The 19,777-nt window shown below is 51.5% G+C and overlaps 1 protein-coding gene across 3 annotated transcripts in view; it reads left to right on the top strand.

Moving 5' to 3' along the window:
- The window catches only part of GLP1R (glucagon like peptide 1 receptor), a 43,316-nt gene extending 23,783 nt beyond the window's left edge, over positions 1-19,533 (top strand). The window contains exons 6-15 of one of the 3 annotated variants that reach the window (XR_004056880.1): positions 998-1,151; positions 1,756-1,915; positions 6,498-6,558; positions 7,127-7,196; positions 7,281-7,369; positions 7,731-7,869; positions 8,912-8,953; positions 14,154-14,377; positions 14,512-18,528; positions 18,563-19,533. Coding sequence is in view for 1 of the 3 variants with exons in the window: in XM_010389723.2 (XP_010388025.1) it covers positions 998-1,151; positions 1,756-1,915; positions 6,498-6,558; positions 7,127-7,196; positions 7,281-7,369; positions 7,731-7,869; positions 8,912-8,953; positions 14,154-14,321 (883 nt within the window). In the remaining 2 variants the exon portion in view is untranslated. Of the gene's footprint in view, positions 1-997; positions 1,152-1,755; positions 1,916-6,497; positions 6,559-7,126; positions 7,197-7,280; positions 7,370-7,730; positions 7,870-8,911; positions 8,954-14,153; positions 18,529-18,562 lie in introns of those variants that run through there. The other 2 variants (XR_004056881.1, XM_010389723.2) reach the window with 2 other exon arrangements.
- Positions 19,534-19,777: the final 244 nt, after the last annotated feature.

Below are 19,777 nucleotides of genomic sequence, written 5' to 3' on the forward strand. Positions count from 1 at the left end.
ACTCCTTTAAGATAGCGAGTTTTTCTACCTGTGAATGTGATGTATCTGTCTCCCACTAATTTAAGTCTTCACTAATGATTTTAAGCAAGGTTCATAAAATTCTCCATCGAGATCTTACCCATCTTCTGTTAGACTCATTTCAAGGTAGTTAATTTAAAATATTGCAAATGAATTATTTTCAAACGTTTACTTTAAATTTTTTTAACACAGGCATATACAAACATACTTATCAGCAACCTTGCTAAACTGTCTTATTAGTTCTAATAATTTGTAGATTTCTTCAATTTTCTATGAAGATAATCTATCATCTACAAATAATAACCATTTTGTTTACTTCCAATTCTTGTACATTATTCCCTTGCCTTATTATCGTGGGCAGGATCTGTAGTTACAATGTTGACTGGAAGCAGTGATAACAGACATCCTTATTTTGTTCCTGATTTCAGAGGAAATGCTCCCAGGGTTTCTCAGTTAGGATTGATATTTGCTCCTGGTTAGGTAAATAGCCTTTATTAGGTTAAGAAATGCCCCTGTACTTTCAATTTGCTACACATTTTCACATGAAAGGATGTTAAAACTATCCAGTAGTTTCTGAATTCCTACCAAGTGCCTAGTCTTGGTCTGCCTCTGTGAGGCGTTTAAGATGTGGCCCTGTCGTGAAGAAGCAATGTTCCCGCTGGGGAAACTGATCCTCGTGCATGAATCTCTTCGGTTATGCATGACTTTGTGTAAGAGGGGATGCTGCAGAGAGAAGGATAGAATGTGGATGGGAGGAGGGGGCAGTGACCACACAGCGGAAGTCTTCATGGAGAGGCAGGATTTGAGTTGGACAGAGGGTTTTCACGATGATGGGGAATAAGGGTATTCACAGAAGAGGACACATGCACAACCCCAGGGCCAGAAACATACCTGATGTGTGTGTTAGCTTGAGAGCCTGGGGTTGTAGAGCAGAACCATTGGCTGCCTTGCCAGGGAAAGGCCCTGCTTTCTCCCTCAGACACCTGCACTGCACCCGGAACTACATCCACCTGAACCTGTTTGCATCCTTCATCCTGCGAGCATTGTCCGTCTTCATCAAGGACGCAGCCCTCAAGTGGATGTACAGCACGGCCGCCCAGCAGCACCAGTGGGATGGGCTCCTCTCCTACCAGGTGTGTGGTGCATCCAGGACCACCTTGGGAGCGATGGGTGGTTGGAGGAGGCCTGCCTCTGCCACCCTAGCCAGGCCTGGGACAGGGGAAGGCAAGAGCTGACCAGTCCTAGCCAGGAAGGCTTTGGGAGCCCCTAGTCTGATGGGAGAGGCAGTTCACCTTGGGACCCTCCAGTCTGCTGAGAGAGGCAGTCTGCCTTGGGGAGCCCCCAGTCTAAGGGAGGAGACACTGCCCTCGGGAATTCCCAGTCTGACACAAATGAGTACTCTTTGGAGACACACTTGGGTTTGAATCCCAGCTCTGGCACTTACTATCTGTACACTTTTAGGCAAGTCACTTACTTCTCTGAGGCTGAGAAATAAGTGAGAAGCCACTTACTTCTCACCTGTGGAAGGGATAATATTACTCTCTTCCAATCAGGATAATGAGGATTCGATGCACTAAAGCAGATAAAGTCCTTAGCACTATCCCTAGCCAGAGATGTGAGCTGTCTCCTCCTGCATTAACCATGGCAGGATAGTGGCTGGAGCAGGATGGGGAATGGTATCAAGAGAGGCAGAGGGCAGAGCTGCTGTCCCCACGACAACCCTTCCTCTACCCTCAGGACTCTCTGGGCTGCCGCGTGGTGTTTCTGCTCATGCAATACTGTGTGGCGGCCAATTACTACTGGCTCTTGGTGGAGGGCGTGTACCTGTACACGCTGCTGGCCTTCTCGGTCTTCTCTGAGCAACGAATCTTCAGGCTCTATGTGAGCGTAGGCTGGGGTAAGGCCCACCGTCACCCACCCCGAACCTGTGGTATGGGGGTGGGAGACCTTGATCCCTCTTCTAACATGGTACTTGGAACGCACTGCTGAGCAAGGGGCAGGGCCCACTGGGTAGCCCCCTTCCTGGGCACAGGACCTTCTGCCCGTGGGCTGTTAAGATGCTGTAGGGGGTTATAGTCCTCCCCTCCTCTGCATAACTCTCCTCCCTTAATGGAAGCCTCCACCCCATGTGGCCAAACACCGCCCTGTACCACTATCATGCATACCATTGGAGGTATGCACTGTCCTCTTAAGACCACATGGGGACATAAGTTCACACCCAGTCCTGGGCAGCCCGAGGACCTGAGGGAAATGGTGAGTCCTGGGCCTCAAGGTGGGGAGGGGATCAAGAGGTCAGGGGCATGGCTCGGGGGAGCCTGCTGGTGCTCTGTCACATGAGGGTGGAGAGGAGGGCTCACAGGAGAGCCAGGTATGGTGGGGCAGGGGGACCAGAGGCCAGCCAAGGAAAGGGTGGACGGCGGATGTGCCTGGAGCCCAGCTGGAAATGTTCTAGCCAAAAAAGTTTGCCAAGAACCATTGTGTCTTTTTTTTTGCTGGAACATTTCTGGTTGTGCTTCTGCCTCTCACCACATGGGATTGTAATGAGGGGCAGTGTTGGGGTTGGGCAGGGGGCTGGGATCCCCTTCGCCCCTGGGAAAACATGCAACAGGCCTTTCTGGAGGGGGCGACGGTGCCCAGAGAATAGGCCCTGCCCTGTGCCCTCCCTAATCTGTCATTGAATCCACGGTAGTTGTACTGTTCCACACCATCCCCCGCCCTGCTTGCCACTCCTTCATTCACTCCTCCTTCCTTCATGCGCCCACCTCATGCTGCTCTGACCGCGGCTGCCACTGTCACCGACCTCCAGGGACTTCCCAGCTGAGTCACATCCAGACTCCTCTTCCCTGACTGGTCCTGCCCCCGGGCCTTTGCAAGGCTGTTCTCCATGCAGGAATGTTCAGGGAGCATCCTTCCCACACCACGGGGTCCAGCTGCCTCTTCAGGAAAGTGCCTCAGGCCACCGGCCCTCGTGGTTCTGTGCTCTCCGCCCTCTCAAGCTCTCCATCCCCTGTCCTTGCACTTCATTTATTGTTACTGGTGTTCCTCAGCCACTCTGCTCTGTACAGCCCCCACCGGGAGAAGAGTAGCCTGAGAGATTTTAATGTGACCAGTGTCTTGAGGGCACCAAGGCCCAGAGCTGGCAGGGCCTTACAGGCAGAGCAGGCCCTGGAACCCAGGCCTTCTGACTCCCAGGTTCTGGGCCTGTGGCCATCATGCCCTGTTCTCTTGCCTGGACAGTGTCCCTTCGGTTCCTTGCAGCATCCCTGAGAAGGCTCAGGCCTCCGCACAGATGGGCAGGTAGGCCTGGCTCCTGCTCATAGATCCCTGCTCTCACCTTCCTCCTCCTCCCCCAGGACCCAGTCCCTTCCTTGGCCTTTTCTCCGCGAGGCTTCTTCCTCCTGCTAGAGCAGGTGGAGGGCCCTGCAGCTCACTAGGGGTTGGGGAGGAGGGAGGCCATTGAGGTCGGCTCAGGGAAGGCTGTCTTCAGGGTGGGGGACGGTGTCTGTCCATTCTAGGAAATAGCATCAGCGCTGTTAGTGCCTGTCACCATGGCGACCCGAGGGCAGGAACAATCAAGGGACGTGTGTGATGTGTGCAGAGGAGCGGGGGTGGCTGGTTGGAGTTTGGTGGGGACACACTGCCCTAGAGGTCTCTGAGTGGGAGATGGGGGAGGGAGGGCCAAGTTATTTTCCTACCACCTCACACCCCAGCTCAGGGCTCGGGGTCTGTGGGAGCACAAGGACAAGACCCAGAGGATACCCTGCTCCAATCAGAATACCTTTTTCTTGACGAATTGTGGTGGGGGGAGATGGAGAGAGATTCACAGGTTACTAGGAGCTTGAACGTGATGCCAGGAGGCCTTGCCCAAGCTGGGATACTTGGGAAACAACTTTTAGCTTCGTGTGCAAGTAGAAGAATTGAAATTAGGACTCTGACGCAGTTGGAGAGGTCCCCCAAAGGGCATGGCAGCTTCTGCTGCAGTCCCCAGGCAGTTGGGGGCCCGTAGAAATCCACACGGAGGCTGTGCAGGAGGGAGGCAGGTGATGGATGAGGGAATCATTACTTCCCGGAGCCAGTTCTGTGTGTCTTAATTTGAGCTTTTTTCTCCAACCTGTCTTGCTCGTTTTCTAAATGGGAGAAAGATGAAGCCAGCAGGGAGTGCGTAATGTTTGCATGCGGCAGGGCTTCCGTGGCTGTGTTTTTTGAAAAGGCCTTGTTAAGGAAATGCTGACGATGAGTGAAACTTGCCGGGTCTGGCTGATAACGTGGGTGAGTGCCCTGATCCTGGAAGGAGGTCTCAGCAAGAAGGGACAGCAGGGGGCGGGGGACGCCCAGAAGGAAGCTGCTGCGTGTGTACATGGTTCAGGAAATCGGCATGCTCTTGCCTGGAGAATTTTCCTTCCCTCATTGGTATATTGACTCACCCATCATTCATTCCATTCTCACCGGTCATCTTCTATGTGGCAGTCCCATGCCATGTGCTGGGGCCTTTGGAGATCATCCCATTCCTTGTCCAGTCTCATAAAGGCCTGTCACTAAAGCACCTTGGATGCTGAGAGGTCTGATTTATGTAGAAATAAATGGGCCTGGAGAGAGAGAGCTGATGAAGAATGCTGATCAGCTTGGGGCTCCTTTGCTTCCTCCATCTCTCCCTGCATCATCAAGCACAGTAGATCTGGGCACACAAACTGCTTAGTAGCTGCTGTTGAGTGGACACTGATGTGCTAAAGATATAGACAATCGTGACAGGAAAGGCTCTGAAGTGGTTCTGTCCTGGAAATGTGCTCCTGACAGAGATTCCCCAAAGCCACACGTGCACACTCATGGTCCACCCACCACACCCTCACACACACGTGTCTACATGCCTTAATATGTACACGCTTACCTATCTCAGACACATCAACACTGAGGGAGGCACCAGTGGAGACAAGCATGGAGACAGCCAGTGCAGAAGGCCATTGAGGGCGGTGGGAGTGGGCATGGGATTGCAGCCCTGGATTCGAGCCCCACTTGTGCCCTTCTGAGCCCCTGATCCATCTCCTCATCTGTCATGTGAGGAAGGACAATCCAATTTTAAATCAACCAACACAGATTGAGCTCTCAGGGTGAGCTGGGCATTGAGGCTCTGAAGGTGAGTGAGGCCTGGGCTCTACCCTCAGGGAACTGGGAACCAGCTGTATTAATTTTCTATTGCTACAGAATGATTAACCCTGAAACTTAGCTGCTTAAAACAACTAACCATTGTTATGTCACAGTTCCTGTGGCCTAGAATCTCGATTCAGTTTAGCTGGGTACCTTGTGGGTCAGGATCTCAGAGAGAAAACTCTCTAGGCAAGAGCATGTGGATTTCCTGAACCACATACACATACAGTAGCTTCCTTCTGGGCATCCCCCACCCCCTGCTGTCCCTTCTCTCTGAGACCTCCTTCCAGGATCAGGGCACTCATAGAGAAGCAGCCAGCTGTCACCAGGGTTGCTGTCATCTCAAGGCTTAACTGGGGATGGAGAATCTACTTCCAAGCTCACTCACGAGGCGGTTGGCAGGAAGACCCAGTTCCTTGCTGGCCGAGGCTGGAGGTCTCCATTTCTTGCTGCAGAGACCTCTATCTAGGCCTTCTGAGTTCTCTCAGCACATGGCAACTGGTTTCCCCCAGAGCAAATGATCAGAGAAAGAGAGGGAGCTTGCAAAACAAGCCACAGTGTCTTTTATAACAATCAGAAGTGACATGGCATCACTTCTGCCAGATGTCATGGGTCACATGAAACAATACTGATACAATGTGGATTAACTGCACGAAAGTAAGAGCACAGGTGGTGGGGATCCCTAGGGGTCATCTTAGAGGCCGTCTACCACACAAATCAAGTCTCAGCTGAGTGGAGAGTAGTATTGTTGTAGCTGTTGTTATTGTAGTCCACTGCGGACAGTTAGTTGGTCAGTTGGCATCAAGGACTGGGCTCCTGTCTCCATTCCAGGATTCTGCTGAGCCCTCTTGCAGGTGTACAGGGGTAGGGAACAGATGACTGAAAGGACATCCAGTGCCTGAAGGAGATGACTGAGATCGGCAATGTGGGCTGAAGCAAGAGAGAAAAAGGGCATCAGAGGGTTCACCTGCGCCTTGCCTCATCCACCATGCTGTCTCCACCGCACAGCCCAGTCCCATTGCTACTTGGGTGTCTGTGACCTGGTGACTCAGCCGGGACTCTCAGGGCAAGTCCTGACAGTGTGCCTGGCACATAGGAGGTGGGGGACTGACAACTGATGAGGACCTCTCTGTAAGGAAGAGTCTGGGAGTCTGCGTGGGGCTCCTGCTGCCTCTGTTCTCCCAAGTGCCCAGACAAAACTAGAAAGCATAGTTTGAGGCCAGGCAAAGAGAGAGGCTGGAAATGTGAGGGGCCTGGGGCAGGGAGAGGCCTCGGCACATGGACTGTGGCTCTGGCCTGCCAGCCCCTCTCCCCTTCTGTCTTTCCCTCTCTCTTAGGTGTTCCCCTGCTGTTTGTTGTCCCCTGGGGCATTGTCAAGTACCTCTATGAGGACGAGGGGTGAGTGTCCTGCTCCAAGGGGGTGGATGTGTTCAGGTCCCCATCCTCAAGGTCCATGGGATTCCTTGGTACCTGGGGCACCCATCTGTTGGGAGGATAAAGGTGGGGACCAGGAGCTTAGAATGTGGATTTTGTTCTCTAATCCGTCCCTGCCCCTGCCTGGTCCCAGGAGTGTTTGATGACTAACGGTACTGGGTCTATGGGGTACATGGTGCCCTCCTGCAGGTTTTTCTGTAATATCTGTTTATGTGAAACCGTGAAATGTTTGTGTCATTTTGTATATGATTCTGTGAAAACACATGACTGTGTTGGTAGGTCCTTGAAAGCTTGTTTGGGGGCTGTGTGCATCTCCGTGTATGACTGTGTATTTGGACTGTACGTGTGTATTGTGGGGCTGTGCACTGGCAGGGCTCTGTGGGTCCATGGGACTGGTTGTTGGGTGGCTCCTGGGAGCTGTGTGTGTGGCACTCGACATGGCCATGTGCATCAGTGGCCCCTGTGCCCGCACTTGAGCTGGGGATCCTGTGAGTCCTGCTGGATGCATGCATGCATCTCTCTCCCTCCCCAGCTGCTGGACCAGGAACTCCAACATGAACTACTGGCTCATTATCCGGCTGCCCATTCTCTTTGCCATTGGGGTGAGTGATGGTGTCAGAGATGGGAGTGGCAGCTATGATAGGATTGGGCTGGTGCCCCCTGCCAATCCCGGCCCCACCCCGCAGGTGAACTTCCTCATCTTTGTTCGGGTCATCTGCATCGTGGTATCCAAACTGAAGGCCAATCTCATGTGCAAGACAGACATCAAATGCAGGTGATGTAACTGAGCTGAATTTACTGAGGACCCTCAGCAGGTGCCCCTTTCCTTCTAGCAGAGAGAAAGAGAGATCCCGGGATGCTTAGCTTAGAGCCCTGCGCTAACCTTTTCTTCCACCCAGGCCTGGCCTGGGACCCCAAACCCTTGCTTTTGCCCTGTCTCTCGGCAGCCCCTGGTCTTCTTGGGGTCTTGACCTCTGTTCTTTCCCTCCAGACAGACTGTCCCAGGGTATTTGGGGTGGGAGAACATCCATGACCCAGATGTCAGGACTTGGTAGGAAGTGGGGAGGGTAGAGAAAGGGGAAAAGAGTCCATGGGAGAGGCCCAGAATGGCTCGAGATCTCCGTCTTGCCCCTCAGACTTGCCAAGTCCACGCTGACACTCATCCCCCTGCTGGGGACTCATGAGGTCATCTTTGCCTTTGTGATGGATGAGCATGCCCGGGGCACCCTGCGCTTCATCAAGCTGTTCACGGAGCTCTCCTTTACCTCCTTCCAGGTGACTTCATGGTTGGGGACACTTGCTTGTAAAGTCCTAGAGTAGGGGTGGGACAGACACCAGCCTGCATCATGCAGATGGAAAAGGTGGGAAGACTGAGACCTGGAGGAGTGATCCCTGCCCAAAGTCACCTAGTTGGAGCAGAGCCAGAACTAGTATCCCCAGGTGTCCCAATACCCCGGCCAGTCTTCTCTGTAAGCACATGGGACAAGAAACCTTCTTGGATGTAGCTCTGGGTACCCAGCCTGGCATTGCAGCTGCCATCTACTGGGTGACAAGCACCCTGCCAGGTGCTTTACATGCATTTTTGCATGTAAAATGTAAAGGAGTGAATTGTGCACTATGAGGAGTGAATTGCACATTCACTCCTCACAGAACCCAGGAGATGTGCAGGGTTAGCCTCGCTTTGCAGAGGAGCCTCAGAGGTGTTAAAACCAGAGTTACGGTGTCACAGTTTCAAAGAGAAGAACTGATCCTCTCCACTAGCATTAGATGATGCTAAGGGGGTGTAAAAATACAAAAAACTGGTCCCTGCCCCTCACGAATGTCACGAGATGCCTGCACACATGTGGGCTCATGTGTGTGTATTTACATACATATGCAGACATACAGAGCACAATTCTGGAGCCCTGAGTCTCCTGCGTGAACAGATGGGGCTGGGGTGGGGAATGTTCTCCACAATCAGAGTCATTGTACTTCACTGGATCAGGCCTCCTCAAGGAGAGGTTGGATGTAGGATCTCTACAGCTTCTGGGTAGCTTCTGAGCAGGGTCTCCTGGACCCCACGGCACATGCCTGGGAGATCCATGGGGAGAGGCTAGCTGGGGCCTGTAGCCAGGCCTAGTCAGAGAGGTGCAACTCTGGTGTTCCTTCAGAAAGGAAATGAGAGGGAAGCCACTGTGCCATTCCTGGATCTGCCTGGGCTGCTGGATTTGGGGAGGGGGGTACTGAGGATGGAGTCCCAAGGTGCTTCTGACCAGGGGCCAGTCTTCAGGTCACCTCCCTCCTGCTTCCTCCCTCCTGATGTGACTCTTGTCTCCAGGGGCTGATGGTGGCCATCTTGTACTGCTTTGTCAACAATGAGGTAAGCTCCGAGGAGGGACGGTGGGGACCCTGGTGGGTGGCCAGTCTGGAGTTGTACAATGGGTTCTCCCATCAATCTTGTCAGCTGAAACCCCCTACTCACACCACTGAGGCACTAGGGTTGAGAAGGCATCTTGTTCACAGATTTGGTTTTCTGTGCATGGATCTCTCTCACACATGCACACACACACACACACACACGTAAATGTACAGGCATACCCTAATGGCATGTGACCCTAGGGAAGACCCAGCCTCAGGTTAAGGGAATCCTGAATGACCCTCTTTGCTTGGTGGTGGTGACTGTTACTTACAAAGTGATTCAACACACACATACCCAAGCCACATGGTTGGGGCTTTAATAATCACTGTCTCATTTAATTAGGACCCCCACACCCTGCTAAAAATCTTATTTCATATTCTCATTTTTTTTATACATACATGAGAACACTGAAGATCAGAGAGAGTCAGAAACGTGCCTAGGTTTCGAAATAGTGACACACATCACTTCTTAGCTTTTTGGCTAAGATGAAGTATGGGAATAGTGGCATGGCAGAGCCAGGATTCAATTAATTCTGCATTAAAGCAGAAAGCACCCCATTCTTCATACACACAGGCAAGAGCCCTGGCTCACTGTGGGGAAGGGGGTGGCTTTCTGGTGCTAGGATGGGAGAAGGGAGTTCTTGTTGGCCCCACACCCTCTCCTGCAAATGCCTGCAGGACAGCAGGCCTCCCTCCCATCCCTGAGATGGTCAGCTCCTGGGAGGAGGGCATGGCTGCGTTCGTGAGCACCTGGAAAAGGCCCCTTCCTCCAAGGTACTCAGCTATGGAGTCCCAGAGCTCAGGGATCTTGGAGTCAGCGCATTAATAGACTTGTCTTTTTCTATGGGTGTGGGGGATGCAGAAAGGACAGTGGGTGGGGACCTGGGTGTTTCAGGGAGCTATGAGATGGCTCAAAGAAGCAATGTGATGTAGCAGAAAAGATGCAAGGATGCAGGCTTTGGCATCTTACTTGGTCTGATCTAGGCCCCATCACTTAATGAGCTGTGTGACTTTGCCTGTTACTTGCCCACTCTGAAACTTAGTTTGCTCATGTACAAAGTTGGGGTAATAATGCCTACCTTTGAGATTCCTGTGAGGATTAAGAAAGTCTGAAAAAGGTGGGAAAGGGGAACAGAGAACAGATCCCTCCTTCAAGGTGGGATGCTGAAGGCCCATCCTAGCTCCTCACAGGTGCTGCTTGGCATGAAGAAACACACACCATTATCTCCAGATGCTCAGTAAGCAATCGCTATTAGATGTCAGTATTCAGTGACTCCCAGAGACAGGGGCCTAGGGAATTTCAGAGGATGCCATGCAGAGAAAATGAGGCTGGGTGAAAGGGAAGGGAGAGGAATGTTCCCCTGTGCCTGAGCCTCCCTGCCTCTGCTGAACTGGCTACCCATGGGAAGCATGGCCCTCAGACCTCTAAATGGGAGGGAAACCAAGGTTTCTCAAGTGCTTACTGCATAGAAGCTGCTCAGTGTCTCATTACATCCAATGCTGTGCAGCAGATGATATCCCCAATTCACAGCTAAGAACGTTAAGGCTCAGCAAAATGAAATGAGCAGCCCTAATTCAATAGCTAGAAGGCAGTAGAGCTAGTGGGCTGTGGCCGGGGCGAGATCCCACTGGGCTGTGGTGGGGGTGAGATCCCGCTTAATGCCTCAGGGCAGCAGGTGCTGGGGAGGTGAAGGTAGAGCCAGGCAAATAGTGGCCCATAAATGGGATTCTGGCTGCTCCCGGGGCGGGTCTCAGAGGACCCAGCAGGCTCAGTTTGGAGGGTAGGGCAGGGAAGGAGGGAAGGGCCTCACCCAACAGGCTCTTGACCCACAGGAGGCAGCAAGACACTGCAGCCCTGGTCCTCCTCCACTGCCATATCCTTAAAATGAATTTCTTTAAAACTGATGCAAACAAGGAAGTGCAAAAACCTAAGCTCTGTGGATGGCCTTCCCTCCAGGAATGCTCTCAGCCAGCTGGGTGATGGGCTACCCAGCCCTGAGCTCTGCTGCTTTCCATTCCAGCCCAGTGGTGATGGGGACAAGACAGAGGGGCAGGAATCCCTGTGTGGGGATGTGGAGCAGAGGCCTGTGGGGAGAGACTGAGGCTTCCTGCTGCCACCTTGTCATCTCAGCCCCCCCACGTGCCTGTTTCCCACTTCTCTCTCCTCTGACACACTCACCGCAGCCCCACCAGCAGACACGTGTGCTTGGTTTCCCCGCCACCATTGCCAAGAGTCTCCCCGACCCCTGACTCAGCTGCTTCTCCAGATTCCATCCTTCCAAGCCCAGTCATCTCATCACTTCCCTCCTCATGCACTACCTGTGACTGGCCCACCTTTGTAAGGGGATAGTATTTCTTTGCCCTTGGAAAAGAACTTGACCCTGAATCACCAGAGTTGCACCTCTCTGACCAGGCCTGGCTACAGACCCCATGGATCTTCCAGGCTTGTGCCATGGGGCCCAGGAGACCCTGCTCAGAGAACAGGAGAACCTGTCTCCTCTCAGAGCACCGCCCAGTTCCTTTAAACCCACCCTGAGACTCCTCATGCCCTGGCTGCTCCAGGCACAAGGACAGATACATCATTGTCACTGGGCCACAAAAGACACATGTGGCTCTGGGGCTGAGGCCTCTGTCCACAAGAGCTGTTCTGCAGACCCAGGGTTGCCATGGCAATGCCAGATACTTGTGACCTGAGGAGAAAAGATGGCTTGAATATTGGTTCTGTGTGGCTGCCAAGGCCTGCACCACAGGGAGTAGGGACAGGGCGGGGGAGGCCTGAAGGTGGTTTTGCTGTAGCTTGTGCCTGAGAGCCACAGTGAGGTGACTCAGAGCCCTGAGTGCTGGTCCCAGCCCTGCCACTGCTCAGCTGTGTGACCTGGGGCAAGTCATTTTGCCTCCCTTGCCTCTGTCTCCCCAGCTCTAAGTGAAGGTGAATGCGCTTCCCAATTCACCCCAAATCCTGAGGCTGGCGTGGTGCCTGCTGGAAAGGGAGGTCAGGAGGGGTGTGCTGCACTGCAGAGGTCGAGGGCAGGGATGAGGATAAATCCGATGGTGGAGGAGGCAGTGTGGTGGCCTAAGTGCCAGCCCAGGTGCTCGGGATCAGTGGTGTTGTCTTTGTGGGTTCGTTTTCATAGCTGAGGAACAGAAGCAACCTGATGTGAGATGCTCATCTACTTATGTGTTCGTTCATTTGCCTCATTTAAAACACATGTATTGAGCACCTGCTGTATGCTGGGCACTGTGCTAGGTTCACGGACGCTGAGATGAGGAAGATGTGGCCCCAGCCCTCGAGGTGCTCCCAGGTGAGGGGGGAGGAGATGGACCAGGGACAGGCAGGACCGCAAGAGCCATGCAGTGGGAGGCCGGAGGGTAGGAACCGGGCATTGGAATCAGGCCAGATCTAGGTTCAAATCCTGGCTAAGCGACCTGGGGAAATAAACACTCTGCACCTCGGTTTCCTCATCTTTAAATGTGGAGCTGCTTTGCAGAGTCAATGTGAAAGTTAACTAAGATAATCAATGGAAAATGCCGTGCATACAGTAAGTGCCCAATACATATGGTGATTTTTCAAGGACAATTGTGATCACAGGGGTCACAGCAGAGGTTCAGGAAAAGTGCTGAGGGAGATGGGGGCAGAAGGAGACACTGTGTGTCAGCACCCTGAGAAGTCCCGCAGGTGTCCCTGAAACCTCTTTGGTCTCTGAGGTGGTTTCCCGGGGGTGTGCCTCAGTTTACCATCTTTCCCCCCTTCTCCAGTGGAAAGGCTATGAAACAAGCCTGGCCTCCCCGCAACTGCACAAGTGGGGTCCACCACTGGACTCAGGGCCCCCATCCCAGCTGTCAGCATATGTTCCCTTCACAAAGGCTCAGCCGGGCAGGGAGCTGGCATACAACAGGGTCCTGTAGGTGGTGTCTGCTCAGCCTCCTTCCCTCCCCCACTCAGGCTTGGGTTCCTGACGCTGCATGGGACACTGGCGTCATCCTGGCAGGCAGCCTCTGGGCCATCTCAACTCTACTCAGTGCAGAAAATGTTCTTTTAAGGGATGGCATGCAGCCATACCAGGCGTCTTGATGGGCATAGCTGGATGGATGACAAAGGAGGAGGAGAGAGGGTTGTTTGCACAGGGGCTGGTGGGGCGATTGGCCCCTTATCCACAGCCACTGGCAGCAGGCCGTCTTGGTGACTAGGCCTAAAGGGAAGGGCCCAGACCCCAGACACTCCGGTGTGGGAAGGGTGGGGACTTCAAAGAAGCTCTGGAAAGCAAATTTATGGGAACATCACCCAGAAGAGCAGTCTAGACCCCCCAAGACTAGCTTTTCAGGTTCCAGCTGGGCCTCTTCAGGGACCAGAATCACTGGCCACCACAGGGAGCCACAGCATTGCCACAAACCCTCAAGGGATGGGGGCTCCACAGCGTTACTTGGATTTGTCTCTTTCTGCCCCAGCAATCTGGTCCCCAAGCATCCGCCCTCCTGAGAGGCTTTTCCTGATGGGGAGGCCAGAGTCCCACACAACAGGGATCCTGGCTGACTGACCTCCCTGGGCTGCACCCCCATGGTCACTGCAGAGTCTCTCTGGATGGCATCAGTTGCGAAGCCTCATTGGCTGCCCCTTCCTCCCTGCTGTTGCTCGTCTCAGCTGCATTCCTTCCTTCCCTCCCTCCTCCCCTGTGAGGTGCTGGGACCTGGAGAGAAGCCCTTAGGGAGTTTAGAAGGGTCTGCTGTAGACACCAGGAAGGCTGGGAGTTGCTGTCCCCGTTCCCAATCATCCAAGCTGAAATTGGGATGTGCACTGTAAAGACAGAGTCTCTCTTCTCTCTCCCATCTCCTGTCTCCCTGCGTTTCACCCTCCCTCTCATTCTCTTCCGTTAAATAATACTGTGATGGATTGTAAAATGTACTTAGCTGAATCACAGAGTTTAGAGATGGGAAAGACCAATTAGGTCATCAAGCCGACCTCTCTCCTGAGGAGATGCAGAAAATAGGAGACAACAATAAACAATTTTATTGGGATATTAATTTAGGTGCCCGAAGGCCTTGACTTGTGTCTCTTAATATAATGCAGTGGATTTCTTCCCTTCCCCGCTAATGTAATAGTGGGGCCATTTTGTGAGCAGTTGGTTTGCAGGATGGCTTTTGTTTCCCTCCTTTTCCCATGGAAGGTCCAGCTGGAGTTTCGGAAGAGCTGGGAGCGCTGGCGGCTTGAGCACTTGCACATCCAGAGGGACAGCAGCATGAAGCCCCTCAAATGTCCCACCAGCAGCCTGAGCAGTGGGGCCACGGCGGGCAGCAGCATGTACACAGCCACTTGCCAGGCCTCCTGCAGCTGAGACTCCAGCGCCTGCCCTCCCTGGGGTCCTTGCTGCAGGCCGGGTGGCCAATTCAGGTGGGAGAGACACTCCCAGGGACAGGGGAAGGAAGGGACACACACACACACATACATCCTGCTTTCCCTCCCCAAACCCATCAGACAGGTAAATGGGCAGCGCCTCCTGGGACCATGGACACATCTTTTCCTAGGAGAAGCAGCCTTCTAATTTGATCACAGTGGCGAGAGGAGAGGAAAAACGATCGCTGTGAAAATGAGGAGGATTTCTTCTCATGAAGCCACAGGCCCTTGGGGTTCCCCCAGACAGAGCTGCAAATCAACCCCAGACTCAAACTCAAGGTCAATGGCTTATTAGTGAAACTGGGGCTTGCAAGAGGAGGTGGTTCGGAAAGTGGCTCTTCTGACCTCAGCCAAACACGGAGCAGGAGTGACGGGAGTCTCCTCTGCTTTCACCACTTGGGGTCACCACCCTCCCCTGTCTTCTCTCAAAGGGAAGCTGTTTGTATGTCTGGGTTGCTTATTTCCCTCGTCTTGCCCCCTCATCTCACTGCCCAGTTTTCTTTGTTTGGGCCAGTGCCAGCAGCCGTTTCTGGAAACGGCTGTAGGTGGTGTTGAGAATGAGCATTGAGAAGGTGCCCGCTTCTCCTCCAGGTATTTGAGTTGTTTTGGTGCCTGCCTCTGCCATGCCCAGAGAATCAGGGCAGCCTTGCCACCGGGGAGCCCAGCCCTGGGGTATGAGCTCCCAAGTCTGTTTTAAAGACGCTCAAGAATCCTCTGGGTTTCATCTAGGGACACGTTAGGAATGTCCAGACTGTGGGTGCAGATTATCTGCCACTCCCAGGAGCCCAGAGGGCCAAGAGAGACATTGCCTCCACCTCTCCTTGGAAATACATTATCTGTGACCACACGCTGTCTCTTGAGTGGGAATTTGGATACACTCTCTAGCTTTAGGGGATGTGACCATGAAGAGACTCTCTTAGAGAAACCAATAGTGCCCATGATCACCATGGAGGCAGGCTCCCCCTGCCTTTGAAATTCCCCCACTTGGGAGCTTGTATATACTTCATTCACTTTTCTTTATTGCTGTGAACAGTCTGTGTGCGCAAATGGACAATTCCGATTTCTCCCATCTAGTGGAAACGAGCGGAATCATGGCTGTTGTGGTGGTGTTTGGGAGAGTGCAGTAGTAATTGATTTGACCCACTCACACCTGGAGCTAATTAAGGTTTGCCCTGCCTGCAGCCTTCCCCACAAATAACGAACAGCAGAAAGGCTGGGTGGGGAAACCTACCAATTCTGTCCCCAGCTACGGTGAGGAAGCCCCAAGCCATGGTGACACACAGCAGCACTGCAGATACCCAGACAGACAGCCATCCTAGAGAGGCTGGCAAGGAGTTCGTGGCTGCAAAGGAAGCTTCTAGAGCAAGAGAGAGCTCGCCCTTAGGCGTCAGGACCTCCGGGGAGAGCAGAGGGTTCCGACGGATTCCTTTATGATTCCTTTATGAGTCTCTCCCTCCCTTTTAAATGGTGGGAAACCTCCCCCAAACCTTACCCCAGACACATTCTCCTGTGCCCCTCAGAGAGGCATGTGATGTGCAAGGAAAATATTAGGATATAAAACACATCAAGCAGAAAATTTCTTATACTTCAGCTTCAGTGAAGTGTTGTCTATGTTAATAGGGAAGCTGAACCTCGGGCTAAAGAAAGGAATTGTGTGGATGGCTGCCTTGACTGAGACAATATGGGGAGGGGGGCATTCCTGCTTCCCCAGAACAAGGGCAGGCTTCCCAGTGGCACCCCTTATTTGCTGTCTCTTCATGAGGGTGGGCACCAGTGGGTTGATGTGGGGCACAGTTCTGGTGCAAGTGTTTAAGTTTTGGACAAACTGAGGATTTTGAGAATGATTATTACATTACATAGCAACAAAGAAACAGATTGATATAATCTGTGTGAAATAAATTGCTGAGGAGAGGGATTGTAGGGAAGAAATTGCTCAGTTAGGCACCTGGGAAGCTCAAATCATTTAGTTTAAACTGTAAGTAGAGTTGTCTTCCCAACTGGAACTGGTGATTCCTGATTTCAGAAGGCTCGTCAGACCCCCACAGCCAAGCCTTTTAACACGGAGGAAGTTTGTCCTTCATGAATACATACAAGATATCGAACTGAAGAAATCTTTTCTTTGCTCCAACCCCCACTCCCCACGCCCCCCGAAGCTATTAATAGTCATTCAAATGGCACTGCACTCTTTCCAAGCTCTCCTAAGCTAAATATGGCTCCAACAGGTCTGGGAACTATCGAATGCAATGTACTCTGAAATTCCACCAGCTGTTTACATGCCTGATGCCTAATGCCATACGCCTGGAGCTTGCTGAGAACTCTCTCGGCTGCCTCTGTCCTGGGATACTATTGCTGACCAGCAGGGTGTAGGTGCTGCTTTTGTTTGAGCTTTGCAGCCACAAGGTCTGATGGCTGTTGTCAACAGCAGTTGACTTCAGCACTCTGGCCAGCTTCCTCAAATTTGTTTGGGGCTTGCATTTCGTCAACTTTTCTTTGCCATTTCAGTCTTTCAAGCAGCCGAATCACAGAACTGAAATAAACCACTTACATTGCAAAGTTCCTTCCCTTTAAAATGAGTTTCTGGATTTCAGGGATGATTTCTGATGGTCTTAGTATGCCTCATGCTGTAGACCACATCGTTGGAGCTCTGGGAGACTCTGAGCAGAGAAAGACCTTGGTGATCTCCCCTGGCTCGATCTATAGGATTGAGGAATGAGGCTTGCAGAGGTGGCTTGCCCAAGGTCACAACACCAGAGGGTGGTTGAGCTGGGCCAGGACCCAGAGAAGCCCTTGTCTCTCAGTCTAGTGAGGTCTCTGGGAAGGATAGGTGAAAACTATAAATAGCTGTTCAAGATACTCTAAGTAAAAGTCAGTGGTGTTATCTGGAATTTCTAATGAAGAGGAAACACAGCAGCAAAGGTAGACTCATCAGATGGTGAAAGTGTCATCTCCTTTGTAATTTATACCGGTGAGAGGAGGGGAAGGATGTGCTTTCCTATTTTTACTCTGGTACTTCATTCGTCCTTGTCTTAAACTTATGAAACGCATCAGGGCACACATATGCATAGAAACAGCACGAGAGTCATTTTGGATAGCAATTCCAGCACTCTTTTAATGGATTGGCTTAATTTTTTTTTCTGATGCCTCTGTATGTGTTTGAAAAGTTGTATTGATAGCCACACAGAGTGTACTAAAATAACCTAAAAGGTCTTTACCTTTTTAGAACTCTCTGAATTTGGAGACAGCTAGCAAATGGCAACTGTAGTCTAGCAAAGATGGCACAGCACCACAAAGGGCAAATAGAGTCAACTCCCATCCATGCTCTGAAGGTCTTGGCCACTCTCATCAGGGTTGGCTGTGTTCTATCCAGCAGCTCACAGTCAGGAGACCTCCCCTCCTCAGTCCCTCCCATTTCTTTCTTCCGCAAGGAAAGAACATTGTGTGTGGGTGTGTGTGGGTGTATGTGTGTGCATGTGTGTGTGCATGTTTCTTCTGTGCATAGCAGCATAAAGTTAGGAGATGATGACTCCAGAATCATCACACCCGCTATGCAGGTCATAGGACCGCACACCCGAGGCTAGGAGTCTAAGTGGTAGATGCTTCCTTTCCATGCGCAGACAGGACTCCCATTATTTGCTAATGCCTGCGACGTGCTCAGGGAAGGCAAAATCTATTCCAAAGGTTTATTTTCCCTCTGTTGAACTGATTCTAATCTACAGTGCTGATCCTACTTTGGGCTCCTATGAGGCAAACTATAAAAATTCTCAAATAAAATACAAAGGCGTAGTCTGCTAAGACACCTGTGTGAATGAGATGCTAAACATTCAGCAGAAACCAATTAGGATCAACTCTTTGTGGCTGGAGTGAGTTCCCCTGGGAAAGAAAATAGCCCGAGTGACAAATTTATGCCAATCACATTACCATGCCCCTACACTGTTACCTGCTGGCCCAAATCAGCTCTCTGGGTCTGCAGAGGGCCGAGACAGGAAGCGTTATCAAGCAGTATAATTTTAAACACTTTATTTAGTGCCACAGTGTGTCTGCAATATCTATAACTACTTCTGCTCTGTCAATGAATACAGACTGGCAGGAAGCAGATAAACATAATTGTTTTCCAATAATTCCCCAAGCCTCTTGGACTCTCTCTCTATATGTGTGTGTGTGTGTGTGTGTGTGTGTGTGTACCTGAATCCCTCAGAGGAGAGAGTTTTCGCTCTTCTTTGGCCATTTTAGTCTGTTTTCTAGGACCTTGTCTAGCAGTGGCTCCATTTTTCCCCTGATGCATCCAACTTCCCTCCCTGCACTCCTCCTCCCCGACTGTTGCCTCAGGAAGAGGCGACCTTGCTGGCCATACTGTGAATGCTGTTCTTGCAGCTGTGACCAATTTGGGGGTGCAACTGAGAGTGAGGGGCTGTCAGGGTTGAAAAGTATGCACCTCATTCTACATTTGGATACAGTGAGGAGTGGGGCAGCCACCGGCTTGGATCCTAACTTACATTGGGTGATGCAACCTTTCCGATGGGGCCTGCCAAGCTCTCAGTAATTAGCCAGCCTAGACAATGTAGCATGACTAATTATTGCTGTGTCAAAGCAATTTAGGACAAGAAAAACATATCTAAATGAGAATGTTTAGATGTAGTGAGAAAAGACCTCTCACTACAGTTTGGAACGTATAAAAAGTTGAGTTCTTTACAGGGGAGCCAATGGGAGCATTGAGGGAAGGGCACAATTCACCCCAGCCAGCCAGTGCTTGATCTTGTCAAACAGTTCACATTTTACTTCCAAACCTGCAGTTCTAAGCTCCTCCCACTAAAATAATCATCACATCCTCAAAGCAGACAAACTCCAGCATCCCATCGGTTCTGGAGGGATTTGATGCAGACCTTTAAATGCACCGACAGAGAGGTAAGCCAAGCTCTCAGGAGGGACCAAGCTAGATTTCTACCTTCAGTGCTCTTGGGGGATGTTTGCTCTTCATGAATGTTTAAACAAGATCATTTCCATGTGATTTCCTAATGTATAAATTCCTGCAAAATATGACCAGCTTCTATAGGTGGCGAATGTGTAGGTCATATAATTCCTTGTACAGATGTGAATGGATGCAGGCTCTTTCCTAATTTGCCTTGTAAGTCAAATAAAAGTCTGTCTCTACTGTCTCTCTTGCTCTTCCTTTGTGAGAGGAGGCTTTCTGCAATGTCAATCCAGGTGACTCACGGTGCAGTGGGAAAACACAAAAGACGCCGTTTCCAGCCCAAGGAAAAAAAAACCCTGCTCATTACTCATACTGTGATTTTCATCTTCAAAGCACTCACCAAGTACTAATTTATCTATCGCAGCCTTTATGCAGGGACTGCAATGTCATTTAATTAGAAAAGTTGGGTGGTCGAGTGGCTTAAACAA

Source organism: Rhinopithecus roxellana, chromosome 4 (genome assembly GCF_007565055.1).
Source record: "Rhinopithecus roxellana isolate Shanxi Qingling chromosome 4, ASM756505v1, whole genome shotgun sequence".
Taxonomy (NCBI): domain Eukaryota; kingdom Metazoa; phylum Chordata; class Mammalia; order Primates; family Cercopithecidae; genus Rhinopithecus; species Rhinopithecus roxellana.